This window comes from Phoca vitulina, unplaced genomic scaffold, assembly GCF_004348235.1.
Source record: "Phoca vitulina isolate PV1807 unplaced genomic scaffold, GSC_HSeal_1.0 scaffold1, whole genome shotgun sequence".
NCBI classification, from domain to species: domain Eukaryota; kingdom Metazoa; phylum Chordata; class Mammalia; order Carnivora; family Phocidae; genus Phoca; species Phoca vitulina.
In genome coordinates, this window is record NW_022589704.1 from 56,907,427 (window position 1) to 56,935,104 (window position 27,678).

Sequence of the window (27,678 nt, forward strand, 5' to 3'; positions counted from 1 at the left end):
TTCTGAGTACAGATCCTTTGCCTCTTTGGTTAGATTCATTCCTAGGTATCTTATGGTTTGGGTGCAATTGTAAATGGGATCGACTCCTTAATTTCTCTTTCTTCTGTCTTGTTGTTGGTGTATAGAAATGCCACTGATTTCTGTGCATTGATTTTATATCCTGCCACTTTACTGAATTCCTGTATGAGTTCTAGCAGTTTTGAGGTGGAGTCTTTTGGGTTTTCCACATAAAGTATCATATCATCTGCAAAGAGTGAGAGTTTGACTTCTTCATTGTCAATTCGGATGCCTTTTATTTCTTTTTGTTGTCTGATTGCTGAGGCTAGGACTTCTAATACTATGCTGAACAGCAGTGGTGTTAGTGGACATCCCTGCTGTGTTCCTGACCTTAGGGGGAAAGCTTTCAGTTTTTCCCCATTGAGAATGATATTTGCTGTGGGTTTTTCATAGATGGCTTTTATGATATTGAGGTATGTACCCTCTGTCCTTACACTGTGAAGAGTTTTAATCAAGAAAGGATACTGTACTTTGTCAAACAGATGCTTTTTCTGCATTTATTGAGAGGATCATATGGTTCTTGTTCTTTCTGTTATTAATTTATTGTATCACATTGATTTGCAGATGTTGAACCAACCTTGCAGCCCAGGAATAAATCCTACTTGGTCCTGGTGAATAATCCTTTTAATGTACTGTTGTATCCTATTGGCTAGTGTTTTGGTGAGAATTTTTGCATCCATGTTCATCAGGGATATTGGTCTGTGGTTCTCCTTTTTGTGATGGGGTCTTTGTCTGGTTTTGGGATCAAGGTAATGCTGGCCTCATAAAATGAGTTTGGAAGTTTCCATTTCTATTTTTTGGAACAGTTTCAGAAGAATAGGTATTAATTCTTCTTTAAATGTTTGGTAGAGTTCCCCTGGGAAGCCATCTGGCCCTGGGCTCTTGTTTGTTGGGAAATTTTTGATCACTGCTTCAATTTCCTTAGTGGTTATGGGTCTGTTCAGGCTTTCTGTTTCTCCCTGGTTCAGTTTTGGTACTTTATACATCTCTAGGAATGCATCCTTTTCTTCCAGATTATCTAATTTGTTGGCATATGGTTGCTCATAATATGTTCTTATTATTGTTTATATTTCTTTGGTGTTGGTTGTGATCTCTCCTCTTTCATTCATGATTTTATTTATTTGGGTCATTTCTCTTTTCTTTTTGATAAGTCTGGCCAGGGGTTTATCAGTCTTATTCTTTCAAGGAACCAGCTCCTAGTTTCATTGATCTGTTCTACTGTTCTTTTGGTTTCTATTTCATTAATTTCTGCTCTGATCTTTATTAATTCTCTTCTCCTGCTGGGCTTAGGCTTTATTTGCTGTTCTTTCTCCAACTCCTTTAGGTGTAGGGTTAGATTGTGTACTTGAGACCTTTCTTATTTCTTGAGAAAGGCTTGTATTGCTATATACTTTCCTCTTAGAACCACCTTTGCTGCATCCCAAAGATTTTGAACAGTTGTGTTTTCATTTTCATTTGTTTCCATGAATTTTTTTAATTCTTCTTTAATTTCCTGGTTGACCCATTCATTCTTTAGTAGGATGCTCTTTAGCCTCCATGTATTTGAGTTCTTTCCGACTTTCCTCTTGTGATTGAGTTCTAGTTTCAAAGCATTGTGGTCTGAAAATATGCAGGGAATGATCCCAGTCTTTTGGTACTGGTTGAGACCTGATTTGTGACCCAGGATGTGGTCTATTCTGGAGAGTGTTCCATGGGCACTAGAGAAGAGTGTGTATTCTGTTGCTTTGGGATGGAATGTTCTGAATATATCTGTGAAGTACATCTGGTCCAGTGTGTCATTTAAGGTCTTTAGTTCCTTGTTGATCTTTTGCTTAGATCTGTCCATTTCAGTGAGGGGCGTGTTAAAGTCCCCTACTATTATTGTATTACTGTGGATGTGTTTCTTTGATTTTGTTATTAATTAGCTTATATAATTGGCTGCTCCCATGTTAGGGGCATAGATATTTAAAATTGTTAGATCTTCTTTTTGGATAGACCCTTTAAGTATGATGTAGTGTCCTTCTTCATCTCTTATTATAGTCTTTGGTTTAAAATCTAATTTGTCTGATATTAGGATTGCCACCCCAGCTTTCTTTTGATGTCCATTAGCATGGTAAATGGTTTTCCAACCCCTCACTTTCAATCTGGAAGTGTCTTTGGGTCTAAAATGAGCCTCTTGCAGACAGCATATCGATGGGTCTTGTTTTTTTATCCAATCTGATACACTTTGTCTTTTGATTGAGGCATTTAGCCCATTTACATTCAGAGTAACTATTGAAAGATATGAATTTAGTGCCATTGTATTGCCTGTAAGGTGACTGTTACTGTATATTGTCTCTGTTCCTTTCTGGTCTATGTTACTTTTAGGCTCTTTCTTTGCTTAGAGGACCCCTTTCAATATCTCTTGTAGGGCTGGTTTGGTGTTCGCAAATTCTTTTAGTTTTTGTTTGTCCTGGAAGCTTTTTATCTCTCCTTCTATTTTCAATGACAGCCTAGCTGGAGTATAGTATTCTTGGCTGCATGTTTTTCTCATTTAGTGCTCTGAATATATCATGCCAGTCCTTTCTGGCCTGCCAGGTCTCTGTGGATAGGTCTGCTGCCAATCTAATGTTTCTACCATTGTAGGTTACAGACCTCTTGTCCCGAGCTGCTTTCAGGATTTTCTCTTTGTCTCTGAGACTTGTGAGTTTTACTATTAGATGTTGGGGTATTGACCTATTTTCATTGATTTTGAGAGGGGGCTCTCTGTGCCTCCTGGATTTTGATGCCTGTTTCCTTCCCCAAATTAGGGAAATTCTCTGCTACAGTTTGCTCCAATATACCTTCTGTCCCTCTCTCTCTTTCTTCTTCTGGGATCCCAATTATTCTGATGTTGTTTCGTCTTATGGTATCACTTATCTCTTGAATTCTGCCCTTGTGATCCAGTAGTTGTTTATCTCTCTTTTTCTCAGCTTCTTTATTCTCCATCATTTGGTCTTCTGTATCACTAATTCTCTCTTCTGCTTCATTTATCCTAGCAGTTAGAGCCTCCATTTTTGATTGCACCTCATTAATAGCCTTTTTGATTTCAACTTGGTTAGGTTTTAGTTCTTTTATTTCTCCCGAAAGGGATTCTCTGGTATATTCTATGCTTTTTTCAAGCCCAGCTAGTATCTTTATAATCGTCATTTTGAACTCTGGTTCTGACATCTTACTAATGTCTGTATTGATTAGGTCCCTGGCAGTTGGTACTGCCTCTTGTTCTTTTTTTTGAGGTGAGTTTTTCTGTCTTGTCATTTTGTCTAGAGGAGAATAGATGAATGAGAGAACAAAATGCTAACAGGGTAACAACAACCCCAGAAAAATATACACTAAACAAATCAGAAGAGACCTGAAACCGGGGGGGAAAGAAAGGGAAAGAAAAAGGAAAAAAAAAAAAAAGAATATGATCAGGCTGGTGAATAGATCAGAGCCACAGACTAGATTTTGGGCATATTTTGGTCTGTTCAAAGAAGCTGCCTCCCAAAATTTTAAAGAAGGAAAAGCTTATATATATACAAAAATAAGGGTAAATACGATGAAGGAATGGAATATGACTGTAAAGATGAAAATTAAAAAAGGTTTTAAAAGGATTGATAAGTTGTTTGAAAAAAGAATGAAAAACAATGAAAGAAAAGAATGTGATCAGGTGGGAGACTAAAACAACATCATACACTAGATTTAGGGTATATTTTGGTCTGTTAGAAGAAACTGTATCCCAAAATTTTAAAGAAAGGAAAAAATATATACAGAAAACAAGGTTAAATACAATGAAGAGATAGAATATGACTGTAAAACTGAAAAATTAAAAAAGATTTTAAGAAACGAATTGATAAGATGTTGGTTGAAAAGGAAAAAAGAAAATTCAACTAAAAAAATAGAAAAAGAAAAAAATAAAGAGAATTTTAAAAATTAACTTTGAAAGACTAAAGCATCATGGGAAAAAAGCCATGAATTCTATGTGCTCTGTTCCCCTAGCGCTGGGGTTTTGCCATTCTCATTGATCAGTAAACTTGGTCTTGGCTGGATGTTCTTGCTGATCTTCTGGGGGAGGGGCCTGTTGCACTGATTCTCAAATGTCTTTGCCGGAGGCGGAATTGCACCGTCCTTGCTGGGAGCCACACTAAGTAATCTGCTGGGGTTTGCTCTCGGTAGCTTTTGTTCCCTGAAAGCTTTCAGTAGTGCTTTGGGGGGCGAGAGTGAAAATGATGGCCTCCCAGTCTCTGCCCCGGGCCCGAGAAGTCGGGGCCCCACTCCTCAGTGAGCCCTCAGAGAAAAGCAGTCAGTCACTCCCGTTTCCCTGGTCTCCGGCCACACTCCATGCTCACCCGGCCTATGACCGAGCATTTCTAGCTCTGGCACACGACCCCGTTTGGAGTCTCCAAACCCAGCAGATTCCTGCGTTGCGCTCCTGTGCCGCTCTTCCTGGGGGAGGAAGGGGAGTCTCCCTGGATGTGCCGCTTGTTGGGTCCCTGCTGGAAGAGCAATGGCCCAACTATACCTCGGATCATGGTTTATGGCAACCCCGAGCTGAGAGCCCATGCCTCGGCTCCGTCTCTGCAGCCAGCTTCCCTGCTCCGATCCCTGGGAGCTCTGCCGCACTCAGGCACCCCTGGTCTTTCTGTGACCCCGTGGGTCCTGAGACCACACTGTCCCAGTGTGGGTTCCACCCCCCACTTAACCATGGGAGCAACATCCCTCAGAGGAGCAGACTTCTAAAAGTTCTGATTTGTGCTCCACTGCTCTATCACTTGCGGGTAGCCGGCGGACAGAGGCTCCCTCCCCCCACGGTCTATCTTCCAAATATTGCCTTGGATTCACTTCTCCGCAAGTCCTACCTTCCAGAAAGTGGTCGCTTTTCTGTTCAGAGGGTTGTTGCTATTCTTTTCTTCGATCTCCTGTTGAGTTTATAGGTGTTCAGAATGGTTTGATAATTATCTAGCTGAATTCCTGGGACCAGAAGAAATTTGGGTCTCCTACTCCTCCAAAATCTTGCTCCTCCCCCATCTTGCTCCTCCCTGACAGGAACCCTCCCCTATCTTAGTAAATTTTCTCTCCATCCCATCTAGTTGCTCAAGCCAAGAATCCTTAATTCCTTCTTTTTCTTTGTTTTTTTAAAAGGTTTTATTTATTTCTTAGAGAGAGAGCACAGGGTGGGGGGGCAGAGGGAGAGGACCAAGCAGACTCCCCGCTGAGCGGGGAGCCTGATGCAGGGCTTGATCTTTTTGATCACCTAAGCCAAAGTCAAATGCTCAACCGACTGAGCCACCCAGGCGTCCCCCTTCTTTTTCTTCACACCAAAGCAACAGCAAATCTTATCAGACATACCTCCTGAAATATCCTTAATTTATCTTCTTCAGTCTTCAGTGTCATCACTTTATTCCAAGCCATCATCTTCTTTTACATGGATTATTAACAGTTATCTTCTAACTGGACTTTCTGTTTCCATCTCTAATTTTCTATAGATTGCTTTGTTTTTAATACATTATAATCACTTTTCTGCTTAAAATCCTTCAGTGGTTTGCCATTACTTTTAAGATAACTAATACTCCTCAGTGTGCCTGGGTGGTGAAGTCTCTTGGGTGTCTCTTGGTTTTGGCTCCCATCATGATTTCAGGGTTCTGGAGCCCACATTAGGCTCCACACACACTTATCTTTCTCTGTCTCAAATAAATAAATCTTAAAAAAAAGAGAACAAATACTCCTTTCATAAGGCCTCATTGATCTGAGCTTGTCTACCCATTCAGCCTTCACCTCATGCCACTCTAATATGTTCATCAATTATTCTAAGTTTTTTCCTACCTCAAAGACATTACTCCCAGTATTCTTCCCTGTCCCTCGATAGAATTCTCCCCTTGTTATCTTTCCAGTATCAGTTCATTCAGCACCATTTTTGCAAAGAAGCTCACCTTATCTCACTTGCTTTCTGAAGTAGCCAACTCCAGCCTTCCCTCAGTTAATCTTTCATGATTTATTATGTTGTACTATTACTCTGTAACTATCTGAAATTTTCTTGTTTTACTTATTGTCTCTTCCCAGTAGCCCTTGAGGGCATGCTATAAATTCTCAAACTTGTTGAATAAGTAAAGTTCCAATAGTACTAGTTGATCTTTCTTCCTAGGTAGCTTAAAAAGATTTTGATAATAAGCAGCACAGAGATCAATTCAAAGAACATAGTAGACTCAGTTTTTACTCTAACTGGTTAAGAAGTTCTAGGTAAAGCCCTTAATCTCTTCCTAATCTGTAAAACTGGGGAAAACACCATGTTTAAGGTGCTGGCTAACTCTCAGGTTCTGTTTTCCTTTAATTTGGAAAGATTTCACTCTAATAATTATTTTACATTCAGGATATTAATCAGTATTACTTGGCCTTTTGACACTGAGAAATTATTGGTAGTGGGGGATGGTAGCTGCCTGAGATTAGTAAACATTTGTATTGTGTTAAAATTTTTTTTAACCATTTCTATTACTGAATTTGTGTCAACCATAAACCCAGTCTCTCTGGACCTGTTTCCTCTTTTTACAGTATAATCATGGAGTAGGACTAGGCAATCTCTCCTAAATTTTAAGCTCTACCATTCAATGAGAATGGATTATATTTTTACTTTTTACAGAAGTTCTCATGGAATCATAGCCAAGTTGCCCAGCCTATTTCTGGATTGATAGGAAAACAAGTTGTACTGAAAACAACAACAACAACAAAAAACCACTCAGATGTTTTTAAATTAAAATACGAACATTGCATTTGAAACTTTATAGCTACTTCCAGAATTTTCTTCTAAATAACTTTAGACATGAATTTACTTTGTGGGAGGATATTATTCTGTGGATGCTTTTAGAAGTGTGTTAACATTCTGTTCACTCTAAGGTACATGGATAGACTTCAGTTTTTAAATCCCACCCTTTCTCTGTCTCATTATTAAATAGGAGGTACCATTGGCACAAACAGCACAGCCCACATCAGCTATTGTTCGTCCAGCATCATTACAAGTTCCCAATGTGCTGCTTACAAGTTCTGACTCAAGTGTAATTATTCAGCAAGCGGTACCTTCACCAACCTCAAGTACTGTAATCACCCAGGCACCATCCTCTAACAGGCCAATCGTGTAAGTGATGATTTGGGCCAGTCGTTGACCTGTTTATGAATTAGGTTTTTCTTGTCAGAATTTTTCTTCAGGCATTTAATTATTCAAATGTGGCCTTAGTTGTCTGTGTGTGTGTGTGTGTGTGTGTGTGTGTTTGTGTATGTGTGTATCATATTCTGCATGCTTTGAAAAGAACTTGTGCTGTTTTTTTTCTTTATATTATAGATTAGAAAATAAATATCTAAAATTTAATTGGGGGGGCAGAAGGAGAGAAGAGAGAATCTTAAGTGGGCTCCACACTCAGCATGACGCCTGACGTGAGGCTCGATCTCACAACCCCTGAGATCATGACCTGAACCAAAATCTAAGAGTCACACGCTTAACCAACTGAGCCACGCAGGCACCCCAACTAAAATTTAATTTTAAAAACAAATCAACATTGGATGTTAATTTAAAGTGGTTTCTTATTTTCATGCTGTTTCACACAGAATACGTAAAATTACTCCATCAGATGACATATCTTTCAGTTCTTACACATCTCTCTCAAGCTTTTCTTTTTCTTAAGATTTTATTTTTAAGGAATTTCTACACACAGGGTGGGGCTCATACTCATAACCCCATGATCAAGAGTCGCATGCTGCATAAACTGAGCCAGTCAGGTGCCCCTCAGGAGCTTCTGATAAAAATTTTTCTCATTTAACATTGGAGATTGTCCCAAGTAAAACCATAACTTTTCCTATTTTTTCCCCTGTTGTTTTTCCACACTGCTTTATACATTATGCATTTAAGATACAATTAAAGATAGTAAAATTTTGCAATTTGCTTTGCAGTGGCTAGGAAATGTATTTTAAAATGATATGATAATAGGAGTAAAAATACGCTTATATTTTTAGAGATGACTAATAAAGATTTCTTATCTTTAACTTTCCTTCCTGTTTTTCTTAGTCCTGTACCAGGCCCATTTCCTCTTCTGTTGCATCTTCCTAATGGACAGACCATGCCTGTTGCTATTCCGGCATCAATTACGAGTTCTAATGTGCATGTTCCAGCTGCAGTCCCAGTAAGTTTGAGAGTTAGACTCTTTAAATCTTTTCTTCATAGCAAAACTGATCTTTGTAATCAGAAAATACACCTAGGGCTGCTTGATTGGTTTATGAAACTGAATCCAACAAAAAACTTATTAGTGGTTAGTAGTATTTACTCATCTTTACAGTAGTATTTACTCATCTCTTTATTAAAGACAAACATAATTGGTTACAGAAAATGTTTTTCCATCCTCCCCAAATTTTGTTTTCCTTGTATTGTTCATATTAAGAAATTTAATCCTTATTTAATCCATTTCAATTTGACTAGATTTGTAGAATTCAAATATTAACACAAATTTCCGTTCTTTAGGGAGATATTTATACTAGAACACAAGTCCAGTAACTCCATATTTCGATTATTGTAGGAATTGTCCATAAGAACACTCTTGTGAACTTGTATGGTCTGGTTGGGTTTACAGCATTCCTTTGCTGGCCCAGGCAGGTGAAAATCTAAACACTCTAAACCAGTAGATAGTCCTTCACTTTGCTAATGCAAATGTCTCTGAGAAATTGACCATTTTGAAAGATAAATCAGGATATAAGATCCAAAAGAGAAGTTTCTTGAGGAGCATGTTAAATATATAAATTTTGGAAGTCACAGACAAGTTAAATATCTACTTACAATAATTAATAATTCAGTGAATATTTAAAAGCACGTTCTTTTGAATAAGTTAGAAATAATACTTTCTTACTTTTCTCATTTTTCATAAAACAATTTTATTCAAACTCTTCACATGTGTCTTAGTGTTCAGGTTTTCATCATTAGGATCACTTTTTAAAACATCTAGCACAATTTTCCAGAACATGTTATTTTTATTTTCACCTGAGTAATTTCAACATAACACTTTCAGAGTCTGTATCTTCCTAGAAATCTCACCCAAGCCCTAATACTCATTCATATAATAAAAAGTTTCTTTTTTTACCTTATAGGTAGATATTTCTGATCTGTACAATATAATCATTTATTGCATAGCTCTTAAAAATTATTTTTTTTAAAGATTTTATTATTATTTGAGAGAGAGAGAGAGAGTGTGAGAGGGGGGAGGGTCAGAGGGAGAAGCAGCCTCCCTGCTGAGCAGGGAGCCCGATGTAGGACTCGATCCCGGGACTCCAGGATCATGACCTGAGCCGAAGGCAGTCACTTAACCAACTGAGCCACCCAGGCACCCCTTAAAAATTATTTTTAAAAGTCTACGTAAAATAACTTCCAATACTTTGATGAGATTAGAACCCCAGGAAAATTATTAAAATTAATGTGAAATACTTACTTTTTTATTAACACATTCTTCCAAGTAACCTAAGTATTGAAAATTAGCATTGATTGGAATAATTATAAGATAATGTATCATCTTCAGACAGAACTTTGCTGTTAAAAATGCATTGAGTGACTTTATAAGGACTCAGATATTAGGTGACTACTTCCTCTTTTCTAGGATATTTTTGAAGGGGGAAACATTCTTGCCCTTGTATTTGAGATTATATGGTTATCCTGTTAAATGTAAATGTGATGAAAAAAACTGAAATGAAAGAAGAGAGATACTTTAGCTATATAATAACTAACTACTCAATGTTAATATTAGGTGTTTTAAAAAATGAAAACATGTGTTCCAGATTATTGTTTTAAGAGAAATTATTAGAGGTAACTAGGTTCTTTCTTTGTCATCATTTAGTATATTAGTATATCAATGAACCTTTATATATTTTAGAAATTGCATATATATATATGTTTTTAGAAGAGTAAATTCATTGTGAAGTTACTTGTATGCCTAATTGTCACAAGTTTTGACATTTTTTCCTTTTACATCCAAAATGGCAGTGTGACAGATCTTTGGGAAATTTTGATCAATTACTTTGACTATTATGAGTCCTATATAAGAAGAAACCATTAAAAAAAATGGTGAAAATTAAAGATTAGAGAAACAAGTGTCTCAGAAATTGACAAGTTTTAAAGGATAAATCAGGACAGAAGATCAATAGGGATTTACAGTTTTCTGGTTCAGAACTCTCAAATTTTTTAGCCATTGTGCAGATATAGCACAATCATTTTGAATATATTCTCTAGCAATTATTTTTCAATATATTTTGCATAGCTTGTTCGACCAGTCACCATGGTGCCTAGTGTTCCAGGAATTCCAGGTCCTTCCTCCCCTCAGCCAGTACAGTCAGAAGCAAAAATGGTAAGCAAGATTTAATTGTTCTGCACATTTCTTGAGCCTGTTTTGAATTAGTTTTTCCATTAAAACCTGCTTCAAATATACAATACCACATTTTGTAAAATTTTGGAATGTATCACACTCTAGAAGAACCAGAAAATTTGGAGAAGTTTCCATTAGCATAGTGACTTGTTAGTGATACTTTAAAATAAGACATGGATGGAACTGGAGGGTATTATGCTGAGCGAAATAAGTCAATCAGAGAAAGACATGTATCATATGACCTCACTGATATGAGGAATTCTTAATCTCAGGAAACAAACGGAGGATTGCTGGAGTGGTGGGGGGTGGGAGGGGTGGGGTGGCTGGGTGATAGACATTGGGGAGGGTATGTGCTATGGTGAGCGCTGTGAATTGTGTAAGACTGTTAAATCACAGACGTGTACCTCTGAAACAAATAATACATTATATGTTAAAAAAAAAAAAAAAAAAGCAGGAGGGGAAGAATGAAGGGGGGAAATCGGAGGGGGAGACGAACCATGAGAGACGATGGACTCTGAAAAACAAACTGAGGGTTCTAGAGGGGAGGGGGTAGGGGGATGGGTTAGCCTGGTGATGGGTATTAAAGAGGGCATGTACTGCATGGAGCACTGGGTGTTATACGCAAACAATGAATCATGGAACACTACATCAAAAACTAATGCTGTAATGTATGGTGATTAACATAATAATAAAAAAGAATAAAAAAATAAAATAAAATAAATGGATGGATTTGGGAGTAAAGTTCTAGTTCTTGTCATTGGTTTGTCTGGTTTTTGGCTGTAGCTTTTGAAACAAAATCTCCTCCTGGTGGTGGCTAGGAATATTACAGCTGAAACTAGATGTAATCATCTGAAGGCAGTATAGGTGGTTTTATAAACAGTGACACAAATTAGTAGACCAGTGTTAACAAGAATTCTGAAATCATATACAAGTGAGCAAATGTTACACATAATATATAAAGAAAAACTATTTGAGTTGTGTTTTGACACTAAGAAATTAGTGTTGTTTAAGGGATAAGCTATAGATTAGGAGTCAGCAGGCATGTGTTTTAATTTTAATCCTAACTCTGCTATTCACTACCCTTAATCAAGCCACTTTAACTTTGAGGAAACTCAGTTTCCTTATCTGTAAAATGAAAAGGTGAACTTTGATTTCTAGAGTTTCTCTTAGCTCAGATTCCATAAACGTGCTAAATTCCTTGGTAAAAAACCTAAAACTGCTGCTTTTTTTTTTTTTTTTTTTGGTCCTTAATCCATGTAATTCTCCCTTCTATAGCCCAACACCCTTCAGGGCTTCTTAACATCAGTTGATGACTGCATCCTTAGAAAATCAATAGATAGTTATTAAACAGCTGTTATTCAAGTTCTATGCTAGGCACTATACTAACAATATAAATTTGTATGTGTAAAAACCATTATATATTGCAAAGCTTTAAGTTTTTTACCTTTATTCTTCATTATAGCAAATAATCTGAAATTGGCATGTGATGACTTTAACAATAAAACTTAACACATCATCTGAATGAACAGTGGTTGAGTATAAAAATTAGCTGGTTATTGATTGTGGGGAGAGAACTTTGGAAAACCCAAGAGGGAATTTTTTTTGCGTAACAACGTGTTTAGCTCAAAGCTTTGGAAATATTAAGGTGAATCCTCTTCACTTGATAGCAAAAAAGTTTCGTTGGGAATGTTTTTTTACACTTCCTACTTTAAACATACTGTACTAGTAAAAAATTCAATTAGTTGTACACTGCATCTAAAAATACTTTTCCATATTCACTGGACTTTTTTCCCTAACAAATTAAATATGATTTGTTCCTTTTTTTTTCTTTCTTTTTTTTTTATTAACATATAATGTATTATTTGTTTCAGGGGTACAGGTCTATGATTCATCAGTCTTACACAATTCACAGCGCTCACCATAGCACATACCCTCCCCAGTGTGATTTGTTCCTTTTGAATTAAAGAAATACTTTTGGCTATAAGAAGAGTAGGCCATATTTGTAGAAACTATTAAATTTAATACTTCCTTGAATAACTTTTTCTTTTAGGTCACCAGGAAATTAACAATAATAAAAGTGTTTTGTATGCTTGTATATTAGAAAAAAATCAAAGCTATAACTTTAATAAATTTATGTATGGAAAACAAATTTATTAGAATTTAGCTAATGTAAAATAACCATATTTAGGTGATTGCCTATTTTAATTGGGGTAGTAAATAAGATTGTCCTGTTTTAATTAAATAAAAAGACTCAGAAATTAGTCTGTTTCCTTTTTCTTCTAACTTTTCATTATGGAAAATCTCAAACATACACAAAGTAAACAGTTACAGTATAATGAACCCCATGTACCCATCACCAGCTTCAATTATTAGCAGTATAACTGCCATTCTTGTTATCTATCCCTCAGACCATTCCCTGCCCAATTCAATTATTTTTTAATAGACTCTTCTTAATGTAAAATTTATATAAATTGAAATGAACCAATCTTAACTTTGATATAAGTGCATTAATGTAACTCACACCGCTCTCATGGTATAGAACATTAACATCTACTCAAAGTTTGTTTCCCTCCCCAATCAGTATACCTTCCCAGTTGTTCTGATCTTTGTCACCAGCAATTAGTTCTAGAATTTCATACAGATGGAATCAATATATATTCTTGCGTCCAGCCAACCTTATGTCTGTGAGATTTATCCATGTTGTTGAATATATCATAATTTGCTTTTTATTGTGAGTAATATTTCATTGTGCGAATATACCACAGTTTCTTTATCCATTCTCTTGTTGGTGGACACTTGAATGGTTTTCAGCGTTGAGCTTTGTGAACAAAGATGCTATGCACATTTTTGTATAACTGTTTTTGTGGGTGTTTATTTTCATTTGGTCTATCTACTGATGAGTAGAATTGCTGAGTAAGAGGGTAGTTATACATTTAACTTTGTAAGAAACTGCCAGACCCTTTGCCAGAGGTTTGCATCCTCACAAGCAGAGTATGAGAATTTCAGTTGTTCCCACATTTTTGCCAACATTTGGTTTTGTCTATCATTTTCATTATAGACATTTCTAAGAGTTTGTAGCACTATCTCATGGTTTTAATTGCATTTCTGATTTTGCCAGACATTTTTTGTGATATCTTCTGCTGATTTTTTAAATTGGGTTGTTTCTTATTATGTTATAGGAATTCTTTAGATAATAAATAGAAAATTTTTGTTACATATATCTTACAAATATTTTCTCTTAGTCTGTAGCTTGCCTTTATTTTTCTTAATGGTATACTTGTACTATCATTGATTGCTGCTTTTATCTCTAATACTTCCCATCTCCTAGTTAATTGGGTTTAATTTGCCTGTGTTTTTTCAGCTTAAAGTGGAAGCTTAGATTATTGATTAAATCTTTTTACCTTTCCCATATAGGCTATAAATTTATTTCTGTTCACAAATTTTTAGCTATAAATTTCTTTCTGTTCACAAATTTTTATATGCTATATTTTCATTATCATTTATCTTATAATTTCCTTTGTGATTTTTTCTTTGAGCTTTGGGTTATTTAGAAGTATACTGTATAATTTCCAAATATCTGGAGGCTTTCTTTTTATCTTATTGGTTTCTATTTTAATTACATTGTGATTTGGGAACTTACCACCTTTGGTGTACTTGATTGTCCTTTGTTTCCATTTTCTAATATATCTTACTTATTGGGCTCATTTGTGAAAATAGACATTACCATTCTATCCAGGTAACATGAACTGGTAACAAAATATCAATTGCCTGGAATGCTAAGGGAATTCTGATTAATTGGGTTTTTTTGGTTGTTATAGTACAGAAATTATTTCACATTTTACCATTGGCTTCATACATATATATATATATATATATATATATATATTTTTTTTTTTTTAAGATTTTATTTATTTGACAGAGAGACACAGCAAGAGAGGGAACACAAGCAGGGGGGAGTGGGAGAGGGAAAAGCAGGCTTCCCGCTGAGCAGGGAGCCCGATGCAGGGCTCGATCCCAGGTCCCTGGGATCATGACCTGAGCCAAAGGCAGACGCTTAACCGAATGAGCCACCCAGGCACCCCCCCTTTTTTTTTTTTAATATTTGACAGAGCACAAGCAGGGAGAGCAGCAGGCAGAAGGAGAGGGAGAAGCAGGCCCCCTGCTGAGCAGGGAGCGTGACACGGGGCTTGATCCCAGGACCCTGGGATCATGACTGAGCATAAGGCAGATACTTAACTGACCGAGCCGCCCAGGTGCCCCTGGATTTATATTTTTATCAAATATTACTAGCCTGTTTTCCCTATCTTAATAACATAAAATGAACATTGTTGACTATCTCTTTTAAGAATTTTCAGTCCTTGCATGTCATCATCAACTATACATATATATTGTTATAAGTACAAAACCAATCTACCAACATTAGGAAATAACCTGAAAATAGTTTGGTTTTTGTAGTTTGACTCATCTTCATGTATTTTGCCCCACCCTCATTTAACAATTATTTCTTTCGATTGTTATTTATTTAACAAACATTTCGCGGGTACTAAGAAGTTCAGCAGATACGGTCTTAAATCTTGAGATTTTTCTTGCAAATGGTTCTGGTGATCATCAAAAGTCTTTTTACCTTTTTAAGGCCATTACTTACGTTTTTCAACAGTTAGGATTATATCATATCAGTGATGTTTGTTTTTTGTTTTCTGGTTTTTGGATCCCTTGATGATAACTTTTGTGAATAAAAACCATTATTCAGGGACTATTTTTTAACAAAATATTAGATTTTTTTAAAGTTGCCAATTCAAAAACTTAGTTCTTCCTTGAATTCTCAAGGCCAGTTTACAAATCCAATTATATAATGATTGTTTTTAAAGGTCTTCAAATATAATTTTAAACATGCTAAACTTAATTTTAAACTTAACATATCCTGTTTTCTATATAGGACCCTCAATTATCTAACAAACTTCCCTAAGTACTTTAATAACTTTAAAGTTTGATTAAACTTACAGTGGGGCTTGTTTCCTTAAATAGTCTAGTATTAGAGGATTAGAATGTCTTTGCTCTTCCAACTGAAGTCACAGACTAAATTGATCTCTTAAATATTTTAAATTGAAATTCAAGGGTAACCTGTTACTCTGTGGCAAGTTAATCTAATTACTTCTAGGACAATAAAATACCAAATAGCTACAGATTTTTTCTAAATCTGAATTAAAATGTCAGTGTCATTAATTTACCTTATTAAACTCCAGGGGGCTAAAAAAGACTTAGCAAATGAGGAAATAATTATATCATCCCAACTAAAGAAAGTTGAGACTGGGCTCATATCCCAATGTGTGTAGGTTTCATAATGACCAGGTAAACGATCACAGGACTTGACCCTTCTCCATCAGTGATAGGACTCCAAATCTGTGCTCTCCAAATGAGTGATTCCTAGCTCCCTTAGATTCATGTTACACATTAAATAATTTTTCTGTTTGCCAGTCTGCTACACCCCTAGTAAAACTTAAAATTTCTTTCATGCTTGAGTTGGATTTTGCTTTGTTGTTGTTTTCAAATCTTTTAAAATACTTAAGCATCCTCCCCATTTGATTCTTCATCTCTCCTAAGGATTTATTTGACCTATGTCATCATAATCTCTTAATGACATGCTAAATAGTGTCTGCTAAAATGACATGTGGTTCAGAAGATGTTATATACAAACATAATGATAACCACAAATCAAAAACCAGTAATAGATATGCAAAAAAAGAGAGAAGTCCAAATATATCACTAAAGAAAGCCAACTTATGGTGAGAGAAGAGAGCAAGGGAAGAAAGAAACAGAAGATCTACAAAAACAAATGACAGAATGCCAGTAAATACATATCTATCGGTTAATCCTCTGAATGTAAATGGACTAAATGCTCAATCAAAAGAAATATTGTGACAGAATGGATAAAAAAAACAAGACCAATCTGTATGCTGCCTACAAGAGACTCACTTCAGACCTAAAGACATATGCAGATTGAAAGAGAGGGGATGCAGAAACATTTATCATGCAAATGGATGTGAAAAGAAAGCTGGGGTAGCAATACTTATATCAGACAAATAGACTTTTTTTTTTTAAAGATTTTATTTATTTATTTGACAGAGAGACAGCGAGCAAGGGAACACAAGCAGGGGGAGTGGGAGAGGGAGAAGCAGGCTTTCCGTGGAGCAGGGAGCCCGATGCGGGGCTCGATCCCAGGACCTGCGATCATGACCTGAGCCGAAGGCAGACGCTTAACGACTGAGCCACCCAGGTGCCCCAAATTGTTCCTTTAATGATTAAATAGTGTCTGTGTCTCTTGTTATAGTTTGAAAGTCTATTTTGGGGGTGCCTGGGTGGCTCAGTTGTTAAGTGTCTGTCTTCGGCTCAGGTCATGATCCCAGGGTCCTGGGATCGAGCCCCACATCGGGCTCCCTGCTCCGTGGGAAACCTGCTTCTCCCTCTCTCACTCCCCTGCTTGTGTTCCCTCTCTCGCTGTGTCTCTCTCTGTCAAATAAATAAATAAACTTTTAAAAAAAATAAAGGAAAAATTCAACAAGAAGACATAAAAATTATAAATACTTACGCACCCAACATAGGAGCACCCAAATACATAAAATGGTTAATAACAAATATAAAGGAACTAATCGATAGTAATACAATGATAGTAGGGAACTTTAACACCCCACTTACATCGATGGACAGATCATCTGAACTAATAATTAATTAGGAAACAGTGGCTTGGAATGATACATTGGACCAGATGTTTTAATAGACATATTCAAAATATTCCATCATAAAATAGCAGAATACACATTCTTTTCAAGTGCACTGGAACAGAATAGATCATATATTAGGCCACAAAATAAGTCTCAAATTCAAAAAGATCAGAGTTCTACCATGCATCTTTTCCAACCACAATGCAGTGAAACTAGGAATCAGCCACAAGAAAAAATCTGAAAAGGGCACAAATATAACATGTTTCTAAACAACGAATGGGTCAACCAACAAATCAAAGAGGAAGTAAAAAAAAGTACATGGAAACAAAATGAAAATGGAATGGTCCAAAATCTTTGGGAAGTAGCAAAAGCAGTTCTAAGAGGAAAGTTTATAGCAATACTGGCCTATTAAGAAACAAGAAAAATCTCAAATAACCTAACCTTACACCTAAAGGAGCTAGAAAAAGAAGAAAAAACAATACTGAAACCCAGCAGAAGAAAAATTATAAAGATTAGAGCTGAAATAAACGATATAGAAACTATAAAATTATAGATGAACGAAATCAAGGGCACAAAGCCACCCAGGCTTCCTGCCAAAGCAGTTTGGTTTTTTTTTAAGATTTTATTCATTTATTGACACAAAGAGATAGTGAGAGCAGGAACACAAGCAGCGGGAGTGGGAGAGGGAGAAGCAGGCTTCCTGCGGAGTAGGGAGCCCAACATGGGGCTCAATCCCAGGACCCTGGGATCATGACCTGAACCGAAGGCAGACACTCAACGACTGAGCCACCCAGGTGCCCCCAAAGCAGTTTTTAAAAAGAACAGAACTGAAGGTGGCACAATTCCAGACTTGAAGTTGTATTACAAAGCTGTGGTAATCAAAAAGTATGGTACTGGCATAAAAATAGATACACCGATCAATGGAACAGAATGGAGAGCCCAGAAATAAACCCCCAATTATGTGGTCAATTAATCGTCAACAAAGGACGCAAGAATATGCATTGGGAAAAAGTCTCTTCAACAAATGATGTTGGCAAAACTGGACCAGTTTCTTTCATCATACATAAAAATAAACTCAAAATGGATTAAGGACCTCAATGTGAGACTTGAAACCATAAAAATCCTAGAAGAGAGCACAAGCAGTAATTTCTCTGACATTGGCTGTAAGGACATCTTTCTAGATACGTCTCCTGAGGTGAGAGAAAACAAAAGCAAAAGTAAACTGTTGGAACTACATCAAAATTAAAAGCTTTTGCACAGCAAAGGAAACAACAAAACAAAAAGCCTACGGAATGGGAGAAAATATTTGCAAATGACAGATCTGATAAAGGCTGAGCGTCCAAAATATATCAAGAACCTATACAACACCAAAAAAAGCACAAATAATCCAATTTAAAAATGGACAGAAGACATGAACAGATATTTCTCTGAAGAAGACAAAGAGATGGCCAAGAGACACATGAAAAGATGCTCAACATCACTCATCAGGGAAATGCAATTCAAAACCACAATGAGATACCACCTCACACCTGTCAGAAGGGCTAAAATCCAAAACTCAAGAAACAAGTTGGCGAGGATGTGGGGAAAAGGGAAACCTCATGCACTGTTGGCAGGAATGCAAGCTGGTGCAGCCGCTGTGGAAGACAGTATGGAGGTTCCTCAGAAAGTTAAAAATAGAACTACCATTTGATCCAGTAATCTCACTACTGGGCATTTACCCAAAAAATACAGAAACCCTAATTCAAAGGGATATGTGCACCCCTGTGTTTATTGCAGCATTATTGTTACAGTAGCCACATCATGGAAGCAGCCAAAGTGCCCATCAATAGATGCATGGATAAAGAAGTGGTATGTATATACAATGGAATATTATTCAGCCATAAAAAAGAATGAAATCTTGCCTTTTCCAACAGTATGAAGGATCTAGAGGATATAATGCTAAGCCAGTCAGAGAAAGGCAAATACTATATGATTTCACTCATATGTGGAATTTAAGAAACAAAACAAACGAACAAAGAAAAAAGACAAACCCAAAAACAGATTCTTAACTACAGAGAACAAACTAAAGGTTACCAGTGAGGGGGTGGGGGATGAAATAGGTGAAGGGGATTAAGAGTACACTTATCTAGAGGAACGCTGAGCAAAAATGGAATTGTTGAATCACTATATTGTACACCTGAAATGAATATACTATTGTCTATTAACTACACTGGAATTAAATACAGTGGAAGATACATTAAAAAGTAATGTAAGAGAAATGGCATTAGAACATGCAAGAATGACTAGCACACTACAGCTGAAGAGAAACTTATTTGTATCTTAAGATAATCAAGGATGCTTTTGTGGGGCCCTGATTTTCAGATGTCTAGTGCTTATAGGTAGACAAATAATGCATTGTTTGTGTCTACTGTAGATATTGAAATGGATCCTTTTATTGTTAAAGAAATTTCTTCAGAGCAAGATTTTTTTGTTAGAACTTTAAGTCTTTGGAAAAGTGAGAATGTGGTAAGAAAAAGAAGTGTAGGTGGGGGTCCATAAATACAAGATTATCTAGTATTTTTTAATACTACTGAAAAATTCCTAGGCTCTACTGTCTTCCACAGAATTGCAGTGGACCTCACCAAATTTAGGTTTAGGAGTTTTGTCATTAAGCACATAAACAATAGATACTTTCCATCTGTGTTACTCTTGTAATAAAACAACTTTCTTATGTAATATTTGTAATCAAAAAGTAACTTGTCTGAATAAGAAAATATAACCATCTAGGAGTTTTGTTAGGAAGATTTAATAAAGTATTTAGGTAGCGTTTTCCACAATCGTTCCTTTAGGTCTTGTGTGACAAACTGAGAAATACCTTTGCACACAGTGGGTAGCCAGTAGGTTTACTGCAGGGGGTTTCTACCGAGAGTTGACAGAGGGCATCTTGGCAAATGTTCAGAAACCTACATTAACTTAGTTGGGCCCTGCATGGAACCTCATGTTCAGCAGAATTCTTCTGACCTGCCTCTGCATGCCAAGCTAATCAGCAAACACCTAATGAGCCCACTCCAAAGAAACAGACTCTCTCCCAACCTACTTCATTTTCATATGTTCTCTGGGGGTGGGGAGACAAGACTTCATGAGGACTGATGATGCTGCAAAGACCACAATAATGATAATTAACTTGCTGAATTTAGAAGATTATGCTGTTAATTAGTTGCAAAATAAAGATAAGTAATAGAGCAGCAGATGGTAGGATAACACCCAGGAGAAAGGAGGGTTATTACTCTGATGAGCTTTTGTGGCACATATGAAATATGGATCTGACTTTTTCATAAATTGTCTTCTAGAGAACATTGTTTTTTTCTTTGAACTATGATGGAGTAGTTTGTTCCTACTAAGTTCTGACAGATGTGATAAAATTTGTTTTCAGGAGTGTGAAATATAACCTAGAATTTGAATAGCAAATTATTTTTAGCAGATTACTTCTTAAAATGAATAAGTAGTATCGGTCAGCACAACAGACTATTGACTGACACAGTTTATTTCTAAGAAAAAAAGTTTTCAATGTAGTAGTTGAATTTTACATTGCTAGAAGTTAATTCCAAACATTGAAACAGTAGTCTGCTTAGAAATATCATATTAAAGATACTTTAGTTTTCTTTCAAACAATGCCTCTGGTTTAAAATTAAAATTATGCTTAAGCTTTATTGTACATATTGGAGAATACAGACATTTTGGATCTTATGAATATCTCTGAGTACTCAATCTTTTTATTAAATTTCTGTATTGAGAGAAATATCTGATACTCTTCTTACTGATTGCTGATATACTTAGAATACTTCATATAGGCAAAAGCTCTAGTTTGGCAAAACTTTGAAGATATGTTCAATGAATTAGGAGTTAACGGACAGAATATCTGATCCTTGCTTTGCTTCTAACTTTTTGATTCTGGGAAGTAACTTCATTCACTCTTTGGACCTTAGTTTGCCTTTGTGTAACAAGCTGATGATTGGACTAATTGATCATCAGTATATCTTCTAGTTCCAAAATTCTATTGTAAAAAAAAAATCCATGGTATTTATATATCTTTTCATTAATATTTTTGAACCACACTATTAGTCGTTCTTTTAAGATGTCTCTAACAAATATATATGGGTGGATTGTCGATATCCTTATATTATAAAATTTTCATGAATCCTATTTAGTGACATCTTTTTTCACCTAACCCATTCTAAATTTTTTTGCATACATGTATTTTTTTACTGCTCTTTAAAATACATATATGCCGTTCAGAGCAGTTAATTAACCCTTGAAAATCTTTTTCTTAAATTTTGTACCCAGTGGCACACTTTCTAAGTCAGACCCACTGTAATCAATGTAACAGCATGGAGCAAACATTAGAGCTTCCTCACTGGGTGAGTACTGTATACACTAGGGCAGTCAAGAGAGGATAATGAATGAATACTGATGCTGCTTTTAAGTGCTCTATAAGGTAGTAACTTGCCCTAGTAAAGATTATTCAAGAGAGTGATGTTTATGTACTTCAGACTCCCCTATGTGCAGTTACTGTATTTCATTAATTCTAAGAGTTAAGCTCTTCACTATAAAACTTTAAATGCTCTTCAGTTCTATGATGTTTTCTACCTAAGGACTTAAAAATGTTTTATCAACACATAATTTACCAAGCTTCACATCTCAACTACTACTTATATTTATGCACATTTTATATCCAGAAATGAAAGCCCTGTAACCTAACACTGTAGACTGGGTACTGTTTACTGTATTTTGATGTGTAACACTCTGTTTTTAAAAGATATAATTATGCAGACTGCCCACCTCCCCTGATTTTCCTCCTTTGTTCTGTTTATATTGCCCTACACTTTCAAACTCTTATCTTTCTATTTTGAGTTCTTTGACCACTTCGCCTAAGTAGTTGTTTTGGTTGCAGCCGACTACTCCTTTAATCCATTATCTAACTTTAGTTTAATCCATCCAAGTCCATATTATCCCATCAGTTATGAGTGTTTCAATTTCCTGCATCTTAGGTACTTATGTGACCTTAGGCAAATGATCTCTGGTTTCCTAATCTATGAAGTAGGGACACTGTCCTATTAGAAACTCATTGAAAAAATGCTGATAACACGGATGAATTTCAAGTGCATTATGCTAAAAGAAAGAAGCCAAATTCAAAAGGCTGTTAACATTGTATAATTCCATTTATATACATTCTAGAAAAGGTGAAACTTTGGGGATCAGAAAACAGATCAGTAGTTTCTAGGGGCTGGAGGTGGGAATAGAGTATGACAGGAAAGAAGTGTGAGGGATTTTGGGGGAATAATAGCACTCTTCTGTATCCTGATTGTAGGGGGTGGTTACACAACTGTATGCACTTGTTAAAGCTCCTAGAGCTATGTACAAAAAAGACTTCATCTTACTATATGTAATTTATACCTCAGTAAACTTTTTTTTAAAGATTATATTTATTTGGGAGAGAGAACTTGATGGGGGGGAGGTGGGTGGGCAGAGGGAGAAGCAGACTCCCTGCTGATCAGGGAGCCCAACGCAGGGCCTCTATACCAGGATCCTGGGATCATGACCTGAGCTGAAAGCAGACACTTAACTGACTGAGCCACCCAGGCACCCCAGTAAACTTGTTTTTTAAACTACAGACTTGTTTTTAAAATCATACCCAGAAAAAAAATAAATAAATAATAAAAAATAAAATCATACCCAGAATCTACAATGAATAGCGGTAGAGAAAGAATGTCCAGTACCACTTGTCTAGGTATAATTACTGCCTTGGGAACTTTTAGTGACCTTTTCATGTATGCTTCAGTTTTTCAGGGGTCTGGATCACTTATAGGTGGTAAGGAGATATACATAAATGAAAACAAATTACAAATTTGGAGATAGTTGTACAATTTTCTAAGTTCTTAGTTCGAGTAAATGAAAGCAGTTGTACTAAAATCACCTGCGGCCCTCTTTCAAAAGCTCTTCTCTCTTTCCCACCCCTCCCTGTGCTAGGGAGGGAGAGAGAAAGTTTGCTACAAATCTGTTTGTAATGCCCAGCCAATTACTACTTCTGAGAAGTTTGGGAAGCACTGGATAGACTATAACACATTTCTCTTATCAATTTTGTAGCCTCCTTCCCGTTCAAATATGCACCTGAGTGTGGATCTTAGGAAAATGTAATGGACGTATCTGTATCAAATTCTGTGATGAAAATTTATTTTGGGCTTAAGTTCTACATCTCAGTTACTAAGAAAAATATCAACAATAATAGTCCCTGGTCTTTTGGGTCCCTTTCATTTCTTTTTTTTTTTTTTTTAACATTTCTAAGATGATATAGTATGATTATCTTGTGCTAATTATTTCATATTTATATATTTTTAACAAAAAAAAACTAACCCAAATATCACTTGTGCCATTTTTGCCAATGAATCCAATTTCTATCAATTAACAAATACATGTGTTGCTCGGTCATGTAGCAAATCAGTATACCAGTTGCTTAAAAGGGGTGTAAAGAAAGATAAGGCAATTTCTGTTCTTCAGAGAGCTTACTGTCTGGTTGAGGAGATAAGATATTCATATATGATACATTTTTGCTGGTAGAATAATAAGCTTTATGCAAATTGTATCTTTATTAAGAGGTAGCCATAAATGTTTAGGGCCGCCTCCTAACACTAGATCACTCATACTCTGACAGTGGATCAGGTGCAATTCAGTTAACTGGCAGATGGAACATAGTAGAGGGGATAGATTTGGAACTAAATCTGCTTACTGGAAACAGGGAAGACCTAAGGGAGGTAAACCTAGCTATAGGTTGTAGGAGGAGGTTCAGTCTGACAGTTAATATAGCGGCCTAAAAAACCTATTATCAATAAGTTAAGAGGATGAAGAACATCAGGTCGTTGTCCAAATAGACACTGACATCAAACCATCAAGCAGAGATCATTTGGGCCCAAATTTGGAAGAGGTTTAGGTTTAAGAATCTAGGGAGAGCCTGAGAAGATGGAAATACAGGAAGAGGTGGAAGAAAATAGGTGAAAGTGTACATAATTTGTGTTGCTTATTTTAGTTGAACAAATCACAGAGGTAGATTATTTTCAGTCAACAGTGTTTTTATTTTTCACTCTTTTCTCAAAATTGATTAGGAACAGCAGAGTATAAAATCCTCTAGTAGTACTAGACAAAAAGACTCAGAAAAGCTTCTCAGTGTCTGTCTTATTATTTGTAATGATAAAACTAATTTTAAAGCCAAATGCATTCCTTAACAAATATTTTGTTGTTGTTAACCAAAGAACATGTTGGGAGTTGGATTTGAGTGGAAAGCAGGGAACTTTTTTTTTTAATTGGTATTTGCATTTCAGAGATTAAAAGCTGCTTTGACCCAGCAACATCCTCCAGTTACCAATGGTGATACCGTTAAAGGTCATGGTAGCGGATTGGTTAGAACTCAATCAGAGGAATCTCGACCACAGTCATTACAACAGCCAGCTACATCCACTACAGAAACTCCGGTATGTGTGTTGTTTTTATCATTCGTACTTTATCATCTTTTAAAAAACAAACACAGTGTAACTTAAATGACTATTTTATATGCTTTGAAAAAAATTATTTCTGGTCATAGTTCAAAAGTATACCAGAAACCTTAGGAAAAGGTAGTTCAGCGTAAAAGTATTGGTACTCAAAAATAAATAAGTAAATAAATAGTCGAACAGTTGTTACTGATCAGGACACCCTGTAAATGCTTCTGTAGGTGTCTGTGTTTGTTGGCCTGACATGACATAAATATCTATCGATACTTTTTTAAATCATTTTTTTCTGTTGATTGTATTCAGCAAGTAATGTGTGCATGTGGGTGTGTTTATTACATTACTAACATAAATCAAATGATTCTTGAATTAAAATTTGAGAAACATCACCAAAGGAGCAGATATATATGCTTTATAGAAACTCTTTATACTCGAGGTCCTTTTTATTTATCTCTAGTTTGTGACTGCATATTAGATGACTGATATGTCTATTATGTCTGTAGTGCATTTCTACATGGAAGGGTTACTGGATTTCTGCTAAATGTTTTAGAACTCTTTAGAACTAAATTTAGAACTTTTAAGATAAAAGATACTTAAGGATACTTAATAGTAGCATTGGCATTAAAAAACAAAACTTTGCAATTAAAGAAACAGGTAAATGGCAAGTTTAGATTGCCTCACAATCATTACTTTTTAGATAACTCTATTTTATCTTCACAAAACTTAGAATAAAGTGGAATATAGTTGTGGTAGTCATCCACTAAACAACTTAAGGGCCTAGAGAGAAGGAAAATAAGTGTGTATGTTTTAATGTCATAATTCAGAGATTAGCAAACTGACTCAGGAGCCAAATCCAGCCCATGGCTGTTTTTTCGTATGGTCTGCAAGCTATGTGTGGTTTTTACATCTTTAAAATTTATTTAAAAGAAATGAGTATATAATTTATTTTCTTATAGTAACTATAGTTTACCTGGATCTAATTTTTATTTATATCCTTGTATTGGATGGGAGCTTCATGAAGGCAGGACTTTATCTGTTTGTTTACTATTGTATCACTAGTTTCTAGGATAGTCCCTGTGTTCTTTTTAATAATGTGAAATGAATGAATCAATGGAAGGAGGGAGAGGAGGAAGAATATATGCTTTTTAAGGAGCCTTAAATCCTTGTTAGGTGTAAAAATGTACAAATATAACTCTGTATTAGTTTCTGCTTATAATACTTGTGATTAGCCTTTGCTGTAATAACTGAGTTGTCAATTAAAAAAAAACTGTTCTTTCCTATTCAGCCAATGAGTAAAAGAAAAAACCTGCTATTATCAATAAGTTAAGAGGATGAAGAAAAGAAAATATTTCAAGGTTGCCATTCTTGAAGCAAGCCATAGAAATATTTTTCTAAAAGATTAACTTGCAATTATGTACGTAAAAGAAATGATCTAATTTAATACTTAATCTTTATTACAATTAAAATACAGTATAAATTAAATTACCCTCAGAATTTTTAATGCTAGTTATTTGGAAAAGGAATTAAATGATAACAGATGTTTCTTGGAGTTTGTAGAGTGAGAAGTAGTCTGGTGATTTCCCTGCAGAACTTATGTTGAGCTTATATATAAGACTTTTGCATATTATGTAGATTAGGAGAAGATAGAAGTTTTATTTGTTTACACCATTTTGGAATATAATTATAGGTAAAAGATTGTTTTCAGGCTTCCTTGGGTCATATGCCTGTGGTCACAAAGTGCCATTTCCTTTGCCCTATTTCCAAGGGTTCATTTCCTATCTCCCAAGTTCAAGTGTTCTGTGGCACAGTTTTGGGATTTGAGAGAGGCTTGGAAATACTGTTCTGTAGTCCCAGATACTAGGCAGTATCACTAGTGACTGAAAACTGTCTTTGGCTGATCTGAAATAACTAGGCTGATCTGTTGAGGGGCAAGGGGAACCAATTAAAATTAGAATCTGAACTCCTGTGGGATTCTGCCCACTGGGAAAATGAGCATCAATAATGAACCTGACCCTAAATTTCAAAAACTGAAGAAAAGCTGAGTATACCAAAATATGTACATGTGGTAGTTCCCTCTTACCCATGGTTTAGCTTTCTGAGGTTTCGGTTTTTCATGGTCAGCTGTGGTCCAGAAGCAGATGATTCTCCTTCTGACAGATTGTTAGAAGGGTCATTCGTAGCCTAGCACTATGTCGTAATGCCTTTATCATTCACCTCGCTTCACATCATGACGTAGGCATTTTATCTCGTATCATCACAAGAAGAAGGGTGTGAGTACAGTACAATATTTTAAAAGTGAGAGAGACCACATTCACATAACTTCTATTACAGTATATTGTTATAATTGTTCTATTTTATTAGTTATTGTTGATCTCTTACTATAATTTACAAATTAAACTTTGTAATAGGTATCTATGCATAGGAAAAAACATAGTATATATTGGGTTCAGTACTGTCCATGGTTTCAGGCATCCAGGGGAGTCTTAGAACATATCCCCTGCTGATAAGGGGGCACTACTGTACTTTTACTCCTCAATTTTTTACTCCTCAATTTTAGAGAAACCAGTTTTTAAGAGAAAATTTTAGTATTTATTTTTAAATTTTTATTTGAAAAAATAGCAAGTAAATGGTTTTTCATAGTGAATTTAAGTAAATTATTAAATTTTTTACTTTAGTACCTTATAATTTTTCTAGTACCTTATAATTTTTCAAAGGACTGTATTATACTATAATGTTAAAAAGTACACTTGGAAAAATATAAGATCTGTACATGCTTGTTTGTATTGCATTTTCAACTTCTTCATATTATTTCTATATAAATGTTATACAAACTTTAAAATATTCACTATGATAGTGAATTAATGAGAATCTTATTTTAGCAGTGCTTATTTATTTCAAGGAATTTGTTAAAGCACAGGGTGATTTTCATGTCACCCAAAATATTGATGTGTATACAGTGAGACTTAGAAAACAAAGTTAGTAGCTCTTCCTTTTCTGCCACTCTTTACTGCCTGTGTTCTCACT

General features: G+C 35.6%; 1 protein-coding gene across 5 annotated transcripts in view; it reads left to right on the forward strand.

The window, feature by feature from the left end:
* Window positions 1–27,678, forward strand: part of ATF2 (activating transcription factor 2) — an 86,828-nt gene that overhangs the window by 43,848 nt on the left and 15,302 nt on the right. For 4 of the 5 annotated variants that reach the window (XM_032407672.1, XM_032407699.1, XM_032407690.1 and 1 more), the window contains 4 exons: window positions 6,981–7,159; window positions 8,084–8,198; window positions 10,314–10,400; window positions 24,490–24,639. In XM_032407672.1, the coding sequence (XP_032263563.1) occupies window positions 6,981–7,159; window positions 8,084–8,198; window positions 10,314–10,400; window positions 24,490–24,639 (531 nt within the window). Of the gene's footprint in view, window positions 1–6,980; window positions 7,164–8,083; window positions 8,199–10,313; window positions 10,401–24,489; window positions 24,640–27,678 lie in introns of those variants that run through there. The other variant, XM_032407706.1, reaches the window with a different exon arrangement.